This window comes from Oryza sativa, chromosome 4 (genome assembly GCF_034140825.1).
Source record: "Oryza sativa Japonica Group chromosome 4, ASM3414082v1".
Taxonomy (NCBI): Eukaryota; Viridiplantae; Streptophyta; class Magnoliopsida; order Poales; family Poaceae; genus Oryza; species Oryza sativa.
Genome location: NC_089038.1, coordinates 24,697,779 through 24,716,452, shown reverse-complemented (window position 1 = coordinate 24,716,452; position 18,674 = coordinate 24,697,779). Strand labels below are relative to the sequence as shown.

The window sequence follows — 18,674 nt, the reverse complement described above, 5'->3', positions numbered from 1 at the left end:
CGATACAACCAACCACAAAAAAAATTTAAACTCGAACTACCACTTAGCTAAGTCTGAAAATAGCTAGCATACCACTTAGTCTACTTTGCACCTTCACTAAAATTAGACCATAATTTCTTTAGTAAAACCCTTTGATCAGCATGTTAAACATAATGCACTCTACCACTATATGAAATTACTTAATCTAATTCAAAATATAACCACATGAAATGACATATATAAGTTAAACAGTACATAGAGATGCAATTTTTTTATTTTTATTTTATTTTTTTGATATTTTTTTCACACTTAGGAGAACATAGGAACCAACCGTATAAAAAATAAACTCAAACGGACAAAATATGTGACTTGTAGAATTTTCCAAAACTCTACCGAAACGGACAAAATATGTCATCTATTAAAATAGGCGTAACTTTCTCATACGGACTCGGAATCAGGCAAATAATATATGCACGGACATCTACAGAAAAAGTTACATCCAATTCTCCCTAGCTTTGCCGGGTTCGGCGATATTAAAACCTCCAAATTCCGCTTGCAAGATTGTGTTTTCGAGGAGAGAAGTTTTTCGGTAGAGCTTTGGAAAATTTCACATGCCACATATTTCGTCCGTTTGAGTTTATTTTTTACATGGTTGGTTCCTGTGAGTTCCTAAGTGTGAAAAAATATCAAAAAAATAAAATAAAAATAAAAAAGTTGTACATCTCCCCTTTGCACTAGTTCGGAGAGAGAGGAGAGGAGAGGAAAAATTCTATAGGTCACATATTACGTTCATTTGAGTTCAATTTTTCTATGGTTGGTTCTTGTGTGTCCCTAAGCGTGAAAAAAATATCAAACAAATAAAACAAAAAAAAATTCGAGGGAGGGGGGGGGGGGCGCCAGCCACTCTGGCGCACTCCCCCTAGCCACCTCAGCATCGCCCCGCCACGTCGGCAGGGGGACGGCGCCAGAGTGGCTGGCGCCGTCCGACGACACCAGCCACTCTGGCGCCCCAAAAATGACCATTTTTGGGATAAGTTTTTCTAGGGATCTATTTACGAAATAAGTTTTTTAAAAGGACCAAAATGTGAAAAATCCAGGGGAAGGTGACGGGCGTGCCCGGCAAAGCTGCCGCCCTTGCCGTCTTTTCCAGCAAAGCACACGAGACGTCGCGCTAGGCCATTTCAAAGGTTCAAAAGGCGCGACAAGTGACAACCCAACCGACCCGTCCGTTTCACCGCGGCGAGTTAAATTTTTTTTACTACTACAGCTGATTGGTCCATCTGCAGCTGGCTGTGTGAGCCAGTCTCGGGGGGCTCCTTTTTTTTTATTACTGTAGAAGTACTATGTTTCACAGCATCTACCATAGCAAGAGTAGCAAGCTATAAACCAGCAATAAACATATTTTAAAGAGATAAAAGAGGAGAGAGAAAAATATCAGGCTACAGATTTATAGTCAGCTGTAGCATGGACTTCAAGACGTAATGTGTGTAGGACTGGTGAGACTAATTATCAATAGTGTAATATGTAACTATTGTATAAATTAGTTATTAAATTGACTATAGATAATTTGAAGCTAGTGGTCCGAATTAAACTTGCTCTCAATTGACAGCTAGGACCAGAGCGTCAGAGAGAAGTACTACTACATAAATAAAAATCTACTAATAAAAAACTGAAAAGATAAACGCAGGTGGGATTCCCGTGTCGGGTGGGTGGTGTAGAGTTCCCAGATCTCTCGTTTTCGCTTTCCCCACCACCCTCCCAAGCGGGCCCCACCACGTTTATCTTTAGCGCTCGTGGCCCCACTGCACGGTGACCCTGTGTGGGGGAGGCGTTATGTGGTGGGGTAGTTAATTGCGTGTCGACTGGTGGTTGCGGAGGCGTCCCGTCACCGGGCGGTGCGGTTAGCATCGCACCTCTTTCGACGGCGCAAAATTGGAAAGGTTTGAATGGCCACCCGTTTTTTACTCTGACGCAGGATGACAGGTAGGGTCCTGTTGACGCGTAAAGGTAGTGGCAGGCTTTTCGTGTGAACCTAGGTTTCTCCGCCCGCGTGGGATCTCACCGCTATATAACAAGAGGGGGGGTTTCCTCTCCACCCCTTGGCCGCCTCTTTCCATCTCATTCATTTGTCTCCCACCCAATCTCATACAGGAACTTCTCTCGCCGGTCGCCGGCGGCCTGGTTTCGGCGCCTGCTGCCGACCTATGGCCTCCTCACCCTGCCTCGCCGGCGGTGATGTATCTGTGACTGCAGAGGACGGCCTTGGTCTCGGCAGGGATGTCTCTGTGGCCGTCCTCTATAGTGGAGGGACGTCTGGCCTTGGTCTCTGCAGCCGGCCGGCAAGTTGCCGGCTTTAGCCCTTGGCGAGGTCTCTGACATATGGCCTCGTACCTGGCCTCGCCGGAGGAGTCTCTTTGGCCGGCCTGTACAGTCGAGGGACGGTGTTGGTCTCTACAGCCGTTCCATGGTGCCAGCTTGAGCCTGGCCTCTGACTGCGACGACTGAGGCAGGCGCATGTGTGACCGGTTGATTTACGACGGCGGCCACCTCCCATGGTGTGTCTTGGCGACATGCTATCTGTGGCCTGCATCAACGGTGGCCGTGTCCCACGCCGCCGGCCGTAGCAGCAATCGTTCTCCTGGCTGGGTTGGCTTGTGCGGCGAAGGCCCGAGTCTACCAATCCAGCCACTGGCGGCGCCCCGGTATTCTTGTCAAGCTGTTTGATTTGATCCGGTCCGCCAGCCGTTGGATCCGTCCGGTCCCGTCGGATCCGTGGGTTCGTGACGGGTCGTTTCTTCAGATCTGGGATCTAACAACCGGTAAAATATTTTCATCATTGTCTTACCTTTTTTTTGTTTATGTTTGTTTTTCTTTGTCGATGTTTTATCCTTTGGTTAATTCCATTTGTGTTTTAATGTCTTCCAGCCTATTAGTTTTTTCGAACGTTTTCTTCAATTCTTTTTACTCTTACGATTCTTCCGTACCATTTAGTAGCAGCAGTATTGTTTCGACACATCCCTCACGGCGCATTTCCCCTCTGTGTTTTAGCTAAAAAGTACTCCTGGTTTTCTCACTTCTGTGATTCGGATGGCCTTTTTTTTGATGAAATTCGATTATTTCTACCTCTCACATTTCTGGCCCACTAGCCCGATCAGAACCATAAAAATTACTGGATGTTCCAAAACACGAACAATTGGACACAGACCATTAGCCTCAACGTGCTGGTGCCGGATTTCCTTGCGAAACACGAACATTTAGCCGCAGCACATTATCCTCGACACGCTGGTATAAATGAGCGATACAGCCTCTCCGATCTCTTCTTCTCCGCCAAAATCACGATTTCGCCGAGCACTTGCGCCGCCACCGCCACCGCCTAGGCCACGGCCACCTCCCCGATCGGCGTGATGTCTCAGTCGCCGGCGGCTCCCGCTCCCAAGGCGCCCGCTGCGGCGGGTCCCGCTCCCAAGGCGACCGCACCGGCTGGTCCCGCTCGCAAGGCGCCCGCAGCGGCGGGTCCCGCTCCCAAGGCGACTGCACCGGCTGGTCCCGCTCCCAAGGCGACCGCAACGGCGGCTCCTTCTTCCAAGGCGCCCTCACCTGCGGCTCCTTCTCCAGAGGCGCCCTCACCTGTTGCGCCAGCGGCACGCCCTTCGTATGTTATATTTTTGCCATTTCTTCGTCTATTCGGATCTGATCCCCTGGTGATTCTTCTTGTTAGGTTGTTTTGACGTTCACTTGTTAATTCGTTGTGCTGCTATTGATCAAGTGATTACCTATGCGGATCTGATCCCCTGCTATGATTGGTGTATCTTGTTGTTAGGTGGATTTGGCGTATACTTGTTAATTCGTTGTGCAGCTATTGATCATGTGATTGTCTATTCGGATCTGATCCCCTGCCACACAATTGGGGGAATCTTGTATTGTTAGGTGGATGTGACGTATAGTTGATTCGTTGTGCTGTTTCTCCTTTTTTTTTCAAGAGATTGATATGATCTTGCCCTGTTCTCAAGCCATAGCTATTTGAATCCCTTATTGAACCTAGTTGATTGTTCTGCTTATTGATGCTTAGATTTTTCCAATGTGTAGTTGGTTCTGAGCAATTCTTGGTTGACCTTATGTTAGCTTCCCCTGTTTCTTGTTTGTTGAGTGGATTGAATGGAGGGAGTGTTTCTGTTGTTGCATGTGATGAGTGCATTATCATGTAACCTGTTGGTGCATAGAACATATTTAAGGAGTGATGAAATGTTGGCCTAATTTCCCTTACCGGATGATTTGTGTTCCTTTGCTGACTGTAGTGACGTGTTTTGTTAAATCCATTATCTTGTTTGTTTTGTTCACTTTTGTAGCCTCATAGGTGTCTGGTAGTTTTCATTAATGTTTAATCAGCTCTATATATTTGAACAATGTGGTTTCATTAAAGTTGTAATCAGCTCTAGATTTTTGAACAATGCAGATACTCGTCTGTGCTAAGGTTGGTCTCCAACAATTCTGATGAGGACTTTGACCGTGAAGTTTATAGGCTTGCGCACTTACGGCCACTTGTTTCTAAAGCTGCATCGCAGCGTTCTCAAGGTACCTTCTGAGGCCAGCCTGTTTAATTTTATGTTGGCTTAGTAAGACATTTCTTATTAACACCCTGTTTAATTTTTTATTTCTTATTTACTTGGACACCTTATAATTAATGGGTTGTAACATTGTGAGTGTTTAATACCACGGTTGCTTGCTGTTGTAGCTCTATTCCTATGATAAATTACATTTGGGAGGTGTAATAGTATTTTGTTGTCTAATTGGTTTTGATTGTGTGGTCTTATGTTGACTTCTTATGATTAATTGAAGGAGCCTGTCTGCCTGTAAACAGAAAACACTGTAGATTATGGCTATCTAATGTGGTCACTGTTTTTATTACACATTATTATCGGTTGCATGAAAATTAACCACATTTTACCGCTTTTGCAGCAATGGTAGATGATTTTACCAATTTTAGCTCCGATGATGAGTTTGAGTACAGTTCTGGAGTGCTGGTTGATAGTGTTTTTGATGTGTTGTGTGATGACTTTTCTGATGAGGATTTTCAATATGAAGAAGTTGATGCAAGGTATTATAGGGTCAGTAAGAGAACTCTCAAGGCGGGAGGCCTGGTAGGACTGGAAGGTGGAAAACTTGGTACAGCCTACTACAGGTCTGTTAAAGTGTCTAGTGATTATATCATGCTGAATCTTCTGTTTTGATGTTCTATGATTGTTGCTTTACCTGTATGTCACATTTTAGCTCTAATTAGCTCTGGTTTTCAAAAAAACTGTGCCGTTAATCTTCACATTTGTCACTGTTTTCTTAGTTCTGTTCAAGGTTTTTCTTGTTCTGTTTTTCCTACTGTGTTATATTTGTCCTACATTATCCTGAAAGTGACGAACTTGCTGGTCCATAATTATGTACAGTGGTGGTCCCTGGTATTATGTGTTTTCTATGTACAGTGAAGGGTCTTGAAGTAAATGACAAAACAAAGTAATTGGGCTTAATCTACCTTTTTCGATCCATTCTAGTCCATACAAAACTTTAGAAGCAAGAATATAGCAAAATAGAGAAATTTTAATGTCTTCCTTAAATATTCATGTCTGATTAACTGTTTTTGCAGGGCCTGAAATAGAAAGTGAGGTCATTTGCGGCAAGGAGAAGTCCATAGCAAGAACAGCACATGCCACATTGGACTAGAAACCTACCTTTTCTAGCCATCGAAATCACCTTTTCTGCTATAGTGCTATTGCCGATTGGAGTTGTTTTCGATATAAAGCTCCACAGATACATAGCTTCACAGCCATCGAAGATAGTTCGTACTTAGAATCTACACTCTTTCATTGTACATTTTAACCTCGACCATCGTTAACTTCATATTTGTTTGTATCATTGCAACGTATGCTCCGTCGATCTGCATCAGATTCTCTACTTTCTTTGACCAACATCACATTTTCGTTTCACCAACAAAATAATCAATTCAGTAGAGCTTAACAACCTACATGATGAGATAATGCAGTTTATTTTACGTCCCTCGATTTTACCCAGAGTCTGACTTTTGAACTTGAACCGAAATGCCACATTCAAGTCCATCTCTTTAAACTGGTGCAACCCGGATTGATTTAGATGTTGCTAACAACACGTCTAAGGCTGTGTTTAGATCCAAAATTTGGATCCAAACTTCAGTCCTTTTCCATCACATCAACTTGTCATACACACATAACTTTTCAGTCACATTATCTTTAATTTCAACCAAAATCCAAACTTTGCACTAAACTAAACACAGCCTAAGTGTTTTGTTTGACTGAGTTTTTATACCACATGGCGTTAATGTAGCACTTGAAAAAAATGTATCTGTGGGAACCATGTGTTAATAAGTACTATCTCCATCCTAGCCGTGGTTACACGTGTCGTCCGTCTTATTTAAAAATTTATATATAAAAAAATTAATCATATAAAATACTAATCATGTTTTATTATCTAATAATAATAATAATAAATAAAATACTAATTATAAAAAAAATTAAATTAGACAAACGGTGTAAAATTGTACTAATTTTGAAACGGAGGAGTATCATTTTTCCTCGGCGCAGCGTTCCCTTGCCGAACCAGCACATTATCCTCTTCTTTATTTCAAGTTTGAGGCAGTCTTCCGACTGTCTTCTTCTTCCTTCCACGAAACAAGTAACAACATCTCCGGTGTGATCTGATCTGTTCATTTGATTTGATCGTATACACGCACTTGCATATCGCGTCTCCTTGTGTGGGGGCGAGTGGCTTAGGAAGGACGCTGTCCGGCTTGACACGTCGGCGATTTTCCTAGCTGGCTGAAGGAGGTAAAGGTAAAAGCACCTTTGAGAGAATGTTCCTCGTTCGTGTCAAACAGTCAGGTACGCCCCTCACCACATGCACGAAAGTTGTTAACACCACAACTAGCAAGAGCGACAGATGCAACCAAAATATATGGGGGTGTGCCTGATTTTGTGTTTAGGCGGTGTTCTTCCCTCACCTTTTCCAACTATCTCTATCGTTTTTCACACACATATTTACCAAACTACTGAGGGCCGCTTTGAATCGCAGAAATGGAAAAACGCAGGAATAGAAAAAATACAGGATTCTGATAGGAATGCAGATGTAAAATAGAGGAAAATACAGGAAAAACATAAGAATGACCGTTTGATTGGACCACAGGAAAAACGCAGGAATCGGATGAGAGAGATAGACTCAAATAAATTTTTCCAAGAGGTTGGACCTCTTGCTAACTTTCCTCCAAAATCTCTGTAGGATTACACATTCCATAGGAATTTTAAAAGATAGTATAGGATTCAATCCTAATCCTTTGTTTCAAAGGCTTTCATAGGAATTTTTTTCATAGAATTGAAGTCCTTCAAATTTCCTACATTTTTCTTACAAATTAAAGGGGCCCTAAACGGTACGTATTTTATAAAAAGTTATATCGAAAAGTTGATTAAAATAGCATATTAATCCATTTCGTCCGGGCCGTCAGTAAAGCCTCCCTCTTCCTAGTCCATTTCGTCCTTCGCATATTCTGAAACCGAACAGAATATATGCACATTTTCACATGCTCTGCTTGCACATTTTGACCGACCAAAAAGTTTGCATTGTTGTTTTGAATTATCAACATTGATAACTGATATGTGTATACTGCACTATTATTGTTGTTCAAAGTGAGATCACAACTAGTAAACGGTACGTATTTTATAAAAAGTTATATTGGAAAGTTGATTAAAATATTATATTAATCCATTTCGTCCAGGCCGTCGATAAAGCCTCCCTCTTCCTAGTCCATTTCGTCCTTCGCATATTCTGAAACCGAACAGAATATATGCACATTTTCACATGATCTGCTCGCACATTTTGACCCACCAAAAAGTTTGCATTGTTGTTTTGAATTATCAACATTGATAACTGATATGTGTATACTGCACTATTATTGTTGTTCTTAGTGAGATCACAGTAATCTTCCTTCCAAGAAAGACCTCTGAGTGTATTCATAATTCATCCTCAAAATATATTGAGAGTTTGGTGTAATCTGAAACAAATTCAGGTCATCACCAGAAATACACAAATACATAACCAATGCATGGAGAGTACCTCCAAATATTCATGAGTTCTACAAAATGTGCAACTAATATATCTATCTCCTAATGGAAAGTGTCTTTAATCGATGGCATAAACGTAGATAATAGTTGCTTGGAGTTCATATTATTTATTCAAAAGGAATATGATGTTGCGAATATCATCAACTTTTCTAAGCTCTTTTCAGAGTTAAGTTCAGAATCATTTATTTTAACTCTCATTAGTTTGCTTTTGAATTTTTCATCAGATTTACAGGAACAAAATCTTTCCACCTTCATTTTGTTTTTAACCATGTTTTCTGCATGCCTATTGGCTATTTTCATCCGATAGACCAATACTGGTTTTAATGGGTAGCCCCTGTTCTTCTGAAATTACAAATTGAAAAATTTCGGCCAATAGTGTGCAAAGCTGATACAACTCAATGGAACTGCAGCATTGCAATAGCACCTGCTGTTTGTTAATTTTGTTAATCCTACAACAATCGTGGGGCTTTGAATGGTTATACTACTTTCTAAGAGCAGGTACAATAACAGACTATAAGCCAGCTGCAAACATATTTTAAGTAGATAAATAAGGAGAGAGAAGGGTAGCGGGCTACAGATTTGTAGCCAGCTGCAACACGGACTCCAAGACACAGTGTGTGTATGACAGGTGGGATCAGGTATTAATAGTGTAGTATGTAACTATTGTATGAATGAGCTATTAGATTGGCTATAGATGAATTGGAGCTAGTAGTTGGCTATACTATTGAACTTGCTCTAAGCCTGTTTTTTTACTGTTTGGAATATAATGCTGGCCTCATGATCAATGAAACCTACATATGTGCAGAGCTTCTATCGGCGGCGCCGCCAGCTCCCATTGGCGATAGTGGCAGCCATCGGCCGGTGGGCTCCTATCGGATGTAGTTTCCGTTGGCTGTGGCATAGAAATCCTATTGGCCCCAAGCTCCGGGGGGGGGGGGGGGGGGGGGGGCGCTGCTGTTGGCTAGCTAACAACTCCATCGGCGCCCAAGTTCCCCTCGACCTCCCGTCCACAGCGTGGGAGCAAGTATTTCTCCGAATCTAATTTGCACTGCAAACGCAGGCACCATTCAATGCTTGTAAATTGATTTGCACAGTGTTCCTACACTGATTTTCCTCCCCTATTTGTGGTATGGTTCAGCCGTGATGTTAGCCATCTGTATGCTTGCTAAAATGCCTGCAACTCTGTAACAGTGGAAGATTCAGGCTCCCCCTTCCCCACACCAACCCACCCCGTCGTGGTGTTTGCAGCCCTAGCCTGCTGGTTAGTTCGTTACTTTATAAGATTTCTCTAATTACATTCTGCCAATGTGTGATTCTCCTTAAAAAAATGTCACACAGATGCTCATTCAGTCCCTGCACACAAAAAAATCAGACAAATGTTCGTGGGATATGTAATGTAGGGATCATAGTATAATTGTTGATGGTCTTTAGATTGTTTTTTTTTCTGCCAATGATATTCATTACTTCACCTCAAATTTATTTAATATGACCTAAATCAAATTAAAGCTCAACAGATGTTGGTATTAGATCAGTTTTCGGTGATATTTGCATGGCAATCTTTGGTGATGTTTGCATGACATACTGCAATTGCACTTGAGTTGAGGCAAAGTTAAATTGAAGTTTGATGATGCTATTCAACGTCTACACACACTTATGTGTTTGCATCTACTTCATTCCTACATATGTGGTGTTACTGAAATAGATTGAAATCTTTACGTGGTGATTTATTAAGTTTTATCTGATCATCAGTTTTACTATTTTGATTACTACTTTCAATCTTTTCTCTTGGCACATGAGTGCTTACATTAAAAATAGGAACAAAGTAACTGCATATATTTTCAAATGGTTGGAGTTCTATATTTTTACGAGTGTCAATGATATTCGTGATAAATATTGGCTTGCAAACGTCATCAACTGTGCATACGACCTTTCTGCTATCTTTCCTCCAATTTTTATGCATTATATTCTTGCGCATGGAAGCTATAAACGTCCCTGCAAAAATAGATATGATTTACTCTATTTTTTGTCGTCATGTGCCTCTATGGTCAGGTCAGGAGTACCGAGATTTTTCCTTGATTTTATTACAGCATAGCTATGCACTCTCCTAGAATGCTCAGGGGATGTGTGGGCTTGGGGGGGGGGGGGTGTTCTTCATGTGAATGGCCCTTCACATACTTCAGAAAAATGGCTACGATCTTGTGTTGAAAAACTTGACTGAAATCTTATTAGTATTTTGCAAGTTTGTAGTCATTTGCCAATTTTATGTTCATCAATTCAACAAGATGAGTGGTATGATACTACCATCTGAAATTAAAAGCTGAATTTGCTGCTACTTTCAGATGCAAGAGCAACATTCGAGGTGTTTCATTCAAGGAACAGAAGCAACAGAGGTGACACCGTTGATGGAGTCATGCATGCCATAAGTTGTTATTATGCGGGTCATAGATTATGGCGGTACTTCAAATAAGTTGTTATTTGCATAATCAGGGTGAACAATCTAGTGGCAATCTTGATTAACACATTTGGTTATCTGGCATGAGTGTATAATGACAGACTGCTCCAAAGAATACGAGTACTTGTTTGGCTGCCATTTTAAGTGTACATATCCGCCTATAATTTTGGTGTTTGCCATACAATCTGATTATATTCTAATTGCATACTTTCTATAATTCGCTCCCTAAAGACAGTCTATTATTAATCTTTAGATCGATTGTATATGCTTTGTAATTTAGATTGTCCAATTCATAGTGTTATAGTTGATTGACAACATTTGAAGGTTTTTGGAGTAACTATTATTGTATTCACAAATATATTTACAGAACAATAATGCTCAAGTTTATTGTGTTTCACGTTATTTAAGACTTGTTGCAACGCACGAGCACCAGACTAGTTAAGAAAGAACATAAGAAACTTGAATAGTACAAGGAGTGGCACAACGGGCATTCACAATATGCTAAAAAAAAGATAACAAGAGGATTACTACCGGGTAGTAACTATCTGGTTCAGCGTTGTGGTTGTGGACGTAGGTAGTAAAATGGGTAGTAGCAAGATCTTTCCGGTTCAACGTTGTGGATGTAGGTAGTAAAATGGGTAGTAGTAAGATCTTTCCGCCGTGGGTTTGTAATACCCATTAAGCTAACAAGAAAACAACACACTTATCTGAATGAAACTGTATTAATCAATTACATGGCCTTACATGGCCAAAACAAAATTTAATCGGCAAAGATCTCCCCTTTTCACTGTCATATCTCCCCTCACAAATCTGTTTCACTGTCATAACCTTTTCCTCAATTGGTGTATGGATATCTCGTCGAGGGACAAAATTGACAGCCTTTGCAAGAAACACTTTCAAAGAATAATACTATTAATCAATTACATGGCCACCGAAACGAAATTTAATCGGCAAAGATCTCCCCTCACAAATCTGTTTCACCGTCATAACCTTTTCCTCACCGGTGTATGGATATCTCGTCGAGGGGCGAAATTGACAGCCTTTGCAAGAAACACTTTCAAAGAGTAATACTGTTTCTAAATTAATTGCTATTTCAGTTACCCGTCTTATGTACGTCATAAACTTCTCGTCAACTTGAAAGCCCACAATTCTGAGAACATTCAAATTTTGATGCTTAAAATCACGAGATGATTCCCACTTCAATAATTTATCACCTTCCTTTTGGTATAGTTCCTCATCCTCACTCGTTTTGCATTCATGGTCCCACATCTGCGTATAGGAGAAACCAAGTTAACAAAAAAAATAGACAATATTTTAAGAAATCAAATAAACTATATTTGCTGCCAATGTATGTCAACAAGAGTATTGAAGAACACAATTGAGGTTGCAGTTTAGTTTCAAAAAAAAATTGAGGTTGCAGTTGTTATGAATCAATATCTTTTGAATGGTGACATATTTATGTCATTCTGATATAAGGAAAACACGTTATAGTTTATGCCATTATATTATTTACATAGCTACCGATGTATTCCTAAGAACACATACCTTTATGTGCATGGTTTCCAATAGAGGCGCAGCTTCTAAAAGAAAAAATATCCAAGTAAGGTTGCACTCTTCATGAATGCAAGTAAGACTAGCAATCTGCAGATTCCGCAACACAGGAGCCAATAGTTTCGGATGTTCCGGTTGAATCCAAATCTGCAACATACAGCTAATGATCAAACCATGATATTCTAACCTAAAACAATTTCCTTTTTAACAAAAAAAAAAGTTTCAAACTCACCCTTCCACATTCAAAATCCAGATGCAGTGCGCCTATAGCCGCATTACCAAGAAACTCACTTAGCTTGATATTCTTGTCCCGAGTTGTGCCTTTATAAGTTAGCTTTAGGGTCGAAAGTTGTGGAACATAACCAAATGATAGCGGATAAATTTCCTCCAAACCCATCCACGTGTCAACAATCAATGTTCTTAGTTTCGGAAGAGATTTAAGATCGACACTTCCAAATGTGCACACCACAAGCTCCATTTTAATAAGCGTCGGGTGTTCCATTTGCAATACTGATGGCTGAAAGTCACAGCTTATTAGTTGGAGGTATTCTAGCTTCTTGCATGTGCTAAGCACATCAGTGAAGTCTGAGTTACCTAGCCTCACACAGGTTAAGATTAGTTGCTTGAGGCAACCAAATGCACGGGGGCAAGCATAAGAGAATGACATGAAACGTTTTCCACATATGATCTTGTCATCTTCCATCCGTTGTATTCCATGTTTTTCTGGCAAAATCATAAACTTCGTACTGACGATTTCTCTATTTGCCATGGCATCATTGATGGAGTGGGCGATGCTGATAGATTCCTCCCTCAAATAGAATCCCACGCTCAAAAAATTAATTTTGCACTGACTTTTATGTGCTAGAATACTTTGGGTTGCTTCGATGACAGAGATGTTGCTTCTTATTCTCAAATCGTCTTTGGCTAGCATGGAACCATCCTTAGGCTTAAATGATCCAACATGGAGAATGATCTTAGACAGGACGCCAGGGAGATGCCTCCACCGTCTTGAGAGGACACTAGTCCTCACAGCATCACGTGTTTTGAGTCTATCCAATATATGAATCAAAATGTCGTCGGGAAGTGCACTGAGCCTGTCTTCTTGATTAGCTTTGTCACCCTGCATTAGTATTATACATAATAAGTATTTCTGCACTTTTGTAGGCACTCATAAGTGACATTAATATCTCATAAGGAATAAACATTCCTTCTTTTCTCGAGGAATATGTAAACCAAACCTTAATACTCATAAATAATAAAAAAAGGTAAAAAAAACACACACATAAATAGGAACACATGGAAGACGAGGAAATGCTGCTCTTAGTGTAGTTACCTCTGCCACGCTGGTGCCGTTTGATGCCATGAGGAGGAAAAACAAGAATTCAGTACAACGGATGGTGTGGAAATTGTACCACTAGTGCTGCCGCGCCTCGTATCTGTTCGTCCGGCGGCAGCGGGCGCTCATGGTATTTATCGGCGCAGCCGGCGTGCGCGTACTGCTCGGTTTTGGCCGAGGAGTCCGATTCGGTTTTTACACGGTGTACTACGTAGGTACGGGAAATGGAATTCGATCCGGACTGGACGCGTGGCGGATGCGTTGCATAGTCGGCCACGGGCACGCACGGGAAGGCGGGAAGCGGCCCAGCTCTCCGATGCCAACCCAGCCGGCCAGCCCACGCCCGACGACATCCTGCGCACTCGTCTGTTCCGTTCCGGATTCCCATCTTTCCAACCCATCTCTATCATTTTTCGCGTGCGCATTTTTCAAACTACTAAACGAGTTTTTTTAAAAAAATTTCTATATAAAAATTAATTTAAAAATAATATTAATTATTTTTTTAAAAAAAATAGCTAAGACTTAATTAATCACGTGGGATAGTTTTTCATCCTGCACTGCCGAACAAAAGATAACCTATGGCCCTCGCGCGCGTAAATTTTCAGTTGATTATCTGGGCCGCACCTGAGAGCAGTAGTGTCGTGCAGGCTTTACGCTTCAGCCCATGTAGCGGCCTACGCGTAACGCGTGCATGCATCGCTGTTCGATTCGTTGAAGTTGACTCAACATACACCTTCGATTGGCTGGTCGAGCTCTCGCTCTTCTTCCAGGATTTTAATTGGGAAACATGTACTGCAAACTCTATGCATATCTTTTTTTTTAATTACACACTACAACACAGACACTCACAACACACGCGCACTTACCCCTATGAGCATCTTCGAAGACCGGGCCGGTAAATCCTGGAGAGATTGACGAAGTCACCACAGGTATCTCGCCTGACGAAGTCACCACTAGGGGTGAAAATAGAGCGGATATTATCCGCTCCGAATCCGTCCGATGTGAGGATATGGTAAAAGTTTTTAGATATTCGGCCGGATGTGGATGCGGATGCGGATTTTATCATGTAAATGTGGTATCAACGATATCCGACGGATACGGATTATCCGATATTTTGATCGGATTATCCGATGCACTATTTGGCGGATAATCCGCAACTTTCAGTCTTTCAACCCATATATTGTAACCCATTTAGCCCATCTATTGTGACCTAATCCACTCCTCCCGAAATCTCTCTCTCTCTCTGCCGAATGCCGTGCGCCATCTATCTCTCTCTCGAGTCGCCTCTTCGCCTCTTTTCCCACACGCGCCACCGCAACGCCACTGCAGGCTGGTGGCACCGCCGCCGATCCTCCATTCCTCCTAGCGCGCCGGCCGCTCCTCCTCAGCTCCAGCCGGCGCCGCCGCTGGTCGTCGTCGGCTCCTCGGCGTCGCCGCCAGTGCCAGTACAGTCGCCCGCGCCATCCGCGCCATCCCAATTGTCGGCCCGTCGGCCCGTCGCCGGCGCCAGGCCGCCAGCGCCCAGGCGGCACCGTCGCCTGCGCAATCCCCATCGCCAGCTGTTGTTCCCCTGTTCCAGTCCGACGAGGTGATGGCCAACGACGAGGCTGTGTGCCTGTGTGCACACGTGCAGTCCTCACTGCTGTCTGTCGTATGCTGTATGCCTGTTGTGTGCTGTACTACTACTGCAGTACTGCTGTATGCTGCGTGCTCTACTGCTCTATGTGCTCTATGTTGTATGCCTGTATGCCTTGCCTCACGCTGATGAGTGATGACTTTTATTTTTCCATTTTAAGCAACTCAGTGACAAGTGAGCTATTGAACTGAACACTTATATTATTTTTTTTATGGATCATGGATGTACCTTGAATTATATTGAGACCGGGCTAATTGTATTGCTGCCCCCTTGTTGTATGGATTGAATACAAACTTGACATCCGACAATTTTTTGTCCGTTACCGAACCGACTCCGCACCGAATCCGACGTCCGAAATAATCCGCTCCGCATTCGCATCCGCACGTCATCCGCACCCGCTCCGCATCCGCTTAAAAAAAATGGTTTAGGATAGATATGGTATAGCTATTATCCGTTTGAATCCGCTCCGTTTTCACCCCTAGTCACCACAGGTACCTCGCCTACCGGGCCGGCAAATACTGGAGAGATTGACGAAGTCACCACAGGCACCTCGCCTACCACTGAAAGCACAGCGCCGTTAAATTCTGAAAAATTCGCTCCCATGGCCTACCACTGAAAGCACAGCGCCGTTAAATCCTGAAAAATTTGCTCCCCCATGGAGAGTCGAACCCAGGACCTCAGGTGCTACTGAGGCTCTTAAATTACTAGGCTACAGGCCCTTTCGCAACTCTATGCATACCTTAAACCACCCGAGAACTTTGTAAGGCTAGTAATACATCAGTTCTAACGCAACGACTGTGTTCTGTAATGCAAATCACAACATATATTTTTTTTATAAAAGAGCAAATAAGGTAAACACGATACTCAGGCAAGAAAATAAACTTTGAAAAAAAATACTACCTCCATTTTTTAATAGATAACGCTGTTGATTTTTTTCTTACATGTTTGACCATTCATCTTATTCAAAAAATTTATGCAAATGTATAAGATATAAATCACACTTAAAATACTATGAGTGATAAAACAACTCATAACAAAATAAATTATAATTACGTAAATGTTTTGAATAAGACGAATGGTTAAACATGTGAGAAAAAGTCAACGGCGTCATCTATTAAAAAACGGAGGGACTATTGTATTGTTGCTAATAAGATAGTCACGAGAATAATAAAAATTGTAACCTACAAACCAAACATATTTGCCTTGAACTAATACAAACCGAACTTTACAAGCAGAAGCATTTTTTATTAAACTGTATATTAATTATGGGAGACAAATTCGACCTGGATGGAAACCTACAATTATACAAAGTTGATCTTCCAAGGTCTCACAAGTCATTGTCTAACTCGTCTGATCATTTTTAAAAAAAAAAAACTCGTCTGATCATAAGTAACAAGAACCCTATCTAAACCAACTTTCATGTCTTCGCAAAGCATGTTAGCGAGGTGCAAGAGAATTTTCCCCACTCAACATAATAAAAATTGAAATTTGTCCTTTATAGTTTGGATGACCAATATGAATCTATTAACTTATTAAATTAATAGAAAAGGAGTCTCCATGTTCGCTCTCACGGCTCATAAATTCTCACATTAATCGGATAAAAATAAAAAGTAGAGTCCATTTAGAAATAAAATTTAGAAATAACAAAAAATCAGAATTAAAAGTAGGGAATACAGGAAAAAGATACTAGAGTCCATACAAATATACAATTTAGAACTAACTAAAATTCGGAATTAATAAGAAAACTAAAACTAGAAGTCAAGAGTCCCTTTCCCCAAGTTGTTAGGCACGAGCAAGGGGATTATGGCACCACCATTTTACATAAACACGGCACGGTGATAGGAGTATATGTTAATCGAAAAAAATGTCACGATGATATGTAAACGTTATACAGGCGTGGCGTGACAGTAAAGCACAACTATTGCTTTACCACAGGATCCCAGTCAAAAGTCCTTCATACTTTACCTATTGCTTTACCACAGGATCCCAGTCAAAAGTCCTTCATACTTTACCCGCTCTAAAAAAAAAAGATGTCCTATAGTTTGTTTGTTTCTTTGTTAGAACAACAACAAAATAAAACCTAATTGGTGTGCTGATTTGGATTGATCATCAAGATCTAAACATGTGATGTTGCATTTTGTGCAGGTGAGCTGAAGGCAGTAGTATCCATGGTGACAGGGCTGGAGCCCAGGGAGCAGAGGCCCCTGTTCAGGGGCAAGGAGAGGGAGGACAGTGACCACCTCAAGGACATGGTGCTGCTCCTTGAGGACCCTGCCCTCAAGGACATGAAGCTTCGGGCCACCCTCGTGGCCCGGGCTACCATCTAGAGCCCGTATCAATCTTTTATCCAAGTCTAGGACTAGCCCAGCCTGGTCCGGCCCATCTTATCACGCTAACTGCTAGATTGATCGCACCATCATCCTTCAATGAAACTTGCCTCACCGGGGAACGAAGGAATTAAGTCAGTGGTTGCGACGGCGGTGTTGTGCCATATTGGCGTTGCATGCGCCTGGTCAAGGAGGCGGTGAATACACCCAGACGCGGATCTGCATTCGGTCTTTGAAGGCCCGACATGCAGCGATGGCGCCGGCGGCGCTGCGTTCAGCGTTTGGCGGCGGTGCTGAGTTCGGCCTTCGGCGTGGTGGGCGGCGGCGCTGACGGTGGGAAAGTGCCGCGAGCCCGCGACGGTCGTGCCTCGGGCGAGAAAAGTGGAGGCAGCGCATTCATCGTTGCTAGGGATGAAGCATACGGACGTATCGAGAACGTATCCAGATTTGTTTTTGCTAGTATTTTAGTACAATATCCATGTATAAGTCGGTTTTTAAGTTCGCTTGCTTTTGAAAATACATATTCGTATTTGAGTCAGTTTTTAAGATCGTTCACTTTTAGTAATACAGAATAAATCATATAAGAAATCTATTTAAAAAACTCGCATGCTAACTTGAGACGATTGAACTCCTAACTGTAGATAAACCATATACCCGTGACGGGCATAGTCTATTTTAATCTTATTATTGTTATATGGTTTAGTTAAGTTAAAATTCATTGTAGGAGTTCGCTTGGATATATATATATATTTTTAGAAAATCATAAGCTGCAGTTAGGAGTCTGATCGTCTTAAGTTAGCATGCGAGTTTTTTTAAACAGATTTCTTATATGATTGTCTTAAGTTAGTATTTTGGTACGTCATTCGTGCATGATTCGGTTTTTAAGTTCGTTTGCTTATGGAATTACATATATGTATTTGAGTCGGTTTTTAAGATCGTTCACTTTTGGTAATACAGATAGAATCATATAAAAAATCTGTTTAAAAAAACTCGCATGCTAACTTGAGACAACCGGACTCCTAATTGCAGCTCATGATTTTCTAAAAATATATATATGCAAACGAACTCCCACAGTGAATTTCAACTTAACTAAACTATATAACAATAATAATAAGATTAAAAAAGACTTTATCCGTTGCAACACACATACATTTTTTTAGTTATTCAAAAATTGTAAAAATCGCCAATACGTATGGGATACTTATCCGTATCCCTTTGTGTATCTGATACGGATACGTCGTTTTCTAATGTATGTAGGAGG

At 41.6% G+C, this 18,674-nt stretch overlaps 2 protein-coding genes and 1 long non-coding RNA gene across 5 annotated transcripts; 2 read left to right on the top strand and 1 right to left on the bottom strand.

The window, feature by feature from the left end:
• Window positions 1-2,023: 2,023 nt before the first annotated feature.
• LOC9270693 (predicted GPI-anchored protein 58) lies at window positions 2,024-5,933 on the top strand. 3 transcript variants are annotated; one of them, XM_015779042.3, is made up of 4 exons: window positions 2,024-3,631; window positions 4,433-4,551; window positions 4,936-5,158; window positions 5,612-5,933. In XM_015779042.3, the coding sequence occupies exons 1-4, from the start codon at window positions 3,384-3,386 to the stop codon at window positions 5,616-5,618; spliced, it is 597 nt and encodes a 198-aa protein (XP_015634528.1). In that variant the 5' UTR covers window positions 2,024-3,383; the 3' UTR covers window positions 5,619-5,933. The 3 variants fall into 3 exon arrangements, 2 of the variants coding, with proteins under 2 accessions (XP_015634528.1, XP_066165329.1); XR_001545144.3 differs by having other exon boundaries at window positions 2,025-2,798; XM_066309232.1 differs by having other exon boundaries at window positions 3,242-3,631; window positions 5,062-5,158.
• A 570-nt stretch (window positions 5,934-6,503) lies between these two features.
• On the top strand, window positions 6,504-10,747 carry LOC136356276 (uncharacterized). Its single transcript, XR_010740975.1, has 2 exons — window positions 6,504-9,372; window positions 10,451-10,747. It is a non-coding gene; the product is annotated as an uncharacterized lncRNA (long non-coding RNA).
• On the bottom strand, window positions 9,612-13,477 carry LOC112938734 (F-box/LRR-repeat protein At3g26922-like). The gene is made up of 6 exons (XM_066309998.1): window positions 13,448-13,477; window positions 12,347-13,234; window positions 12,109-12,261; window positions 11,778-11,832; window positions 9,916-10,103; window positions 9,612-9,692 (listed from the first exon to the last, which is right to left on the bottom strand). Exons 1-6 carry the CDS (start codon window positions 13,475-13,477, stop codon window positions 9,612-9,614), a joined length of 1,395 nt encoding a protein of 464 aa, XP_066166095.1.
• Window positions 13,478-18,674: the final 5,197 nt, after the last annotated feature.

Coding starts and splice junctions, on each gene's coding strand:
- LOC9270693 (XM_015779042.3), top strand. CDS start 3,384: ATGTCTCAGTCGCCGGCGGCTCCCGCTCCCAAGGCGCCCGCTGCGGCG. Junction 3,632..4,432: donor GCGCCAGCGGCACGCCCTTC/GTATGTTATATT, acceptor TGAACAATGCAG/ATACTCGTCTGTGCTAAGGT. Junction 4,552..4,935: donor TGCATCGCAGCGTTCTCAAG/GTACCTTCTGAG, acceptor CCGCTTTTGCAG/CAATGGTAGATGATTTTACC.
- LOC112938734 (XM_066309998.1), bottom strand. CDS start 13,477: ATGGCATCAAACGGCACCAGCGTGGCAGAG. Junction 13,235..13,447: donor ACGGCACCAGCGTGGCAGAG/GTAACTACACTA, acceptor ATACTAATGCAG/GGTGACAAAGCTAATCAAGA. Junction 9,693..9,915: donor ACTTTGTTCCTATTTTTAAT/GTAAGCACTCAT, acceptor GTGCAATTGCAG/TATGTCATGCAAACATCACC.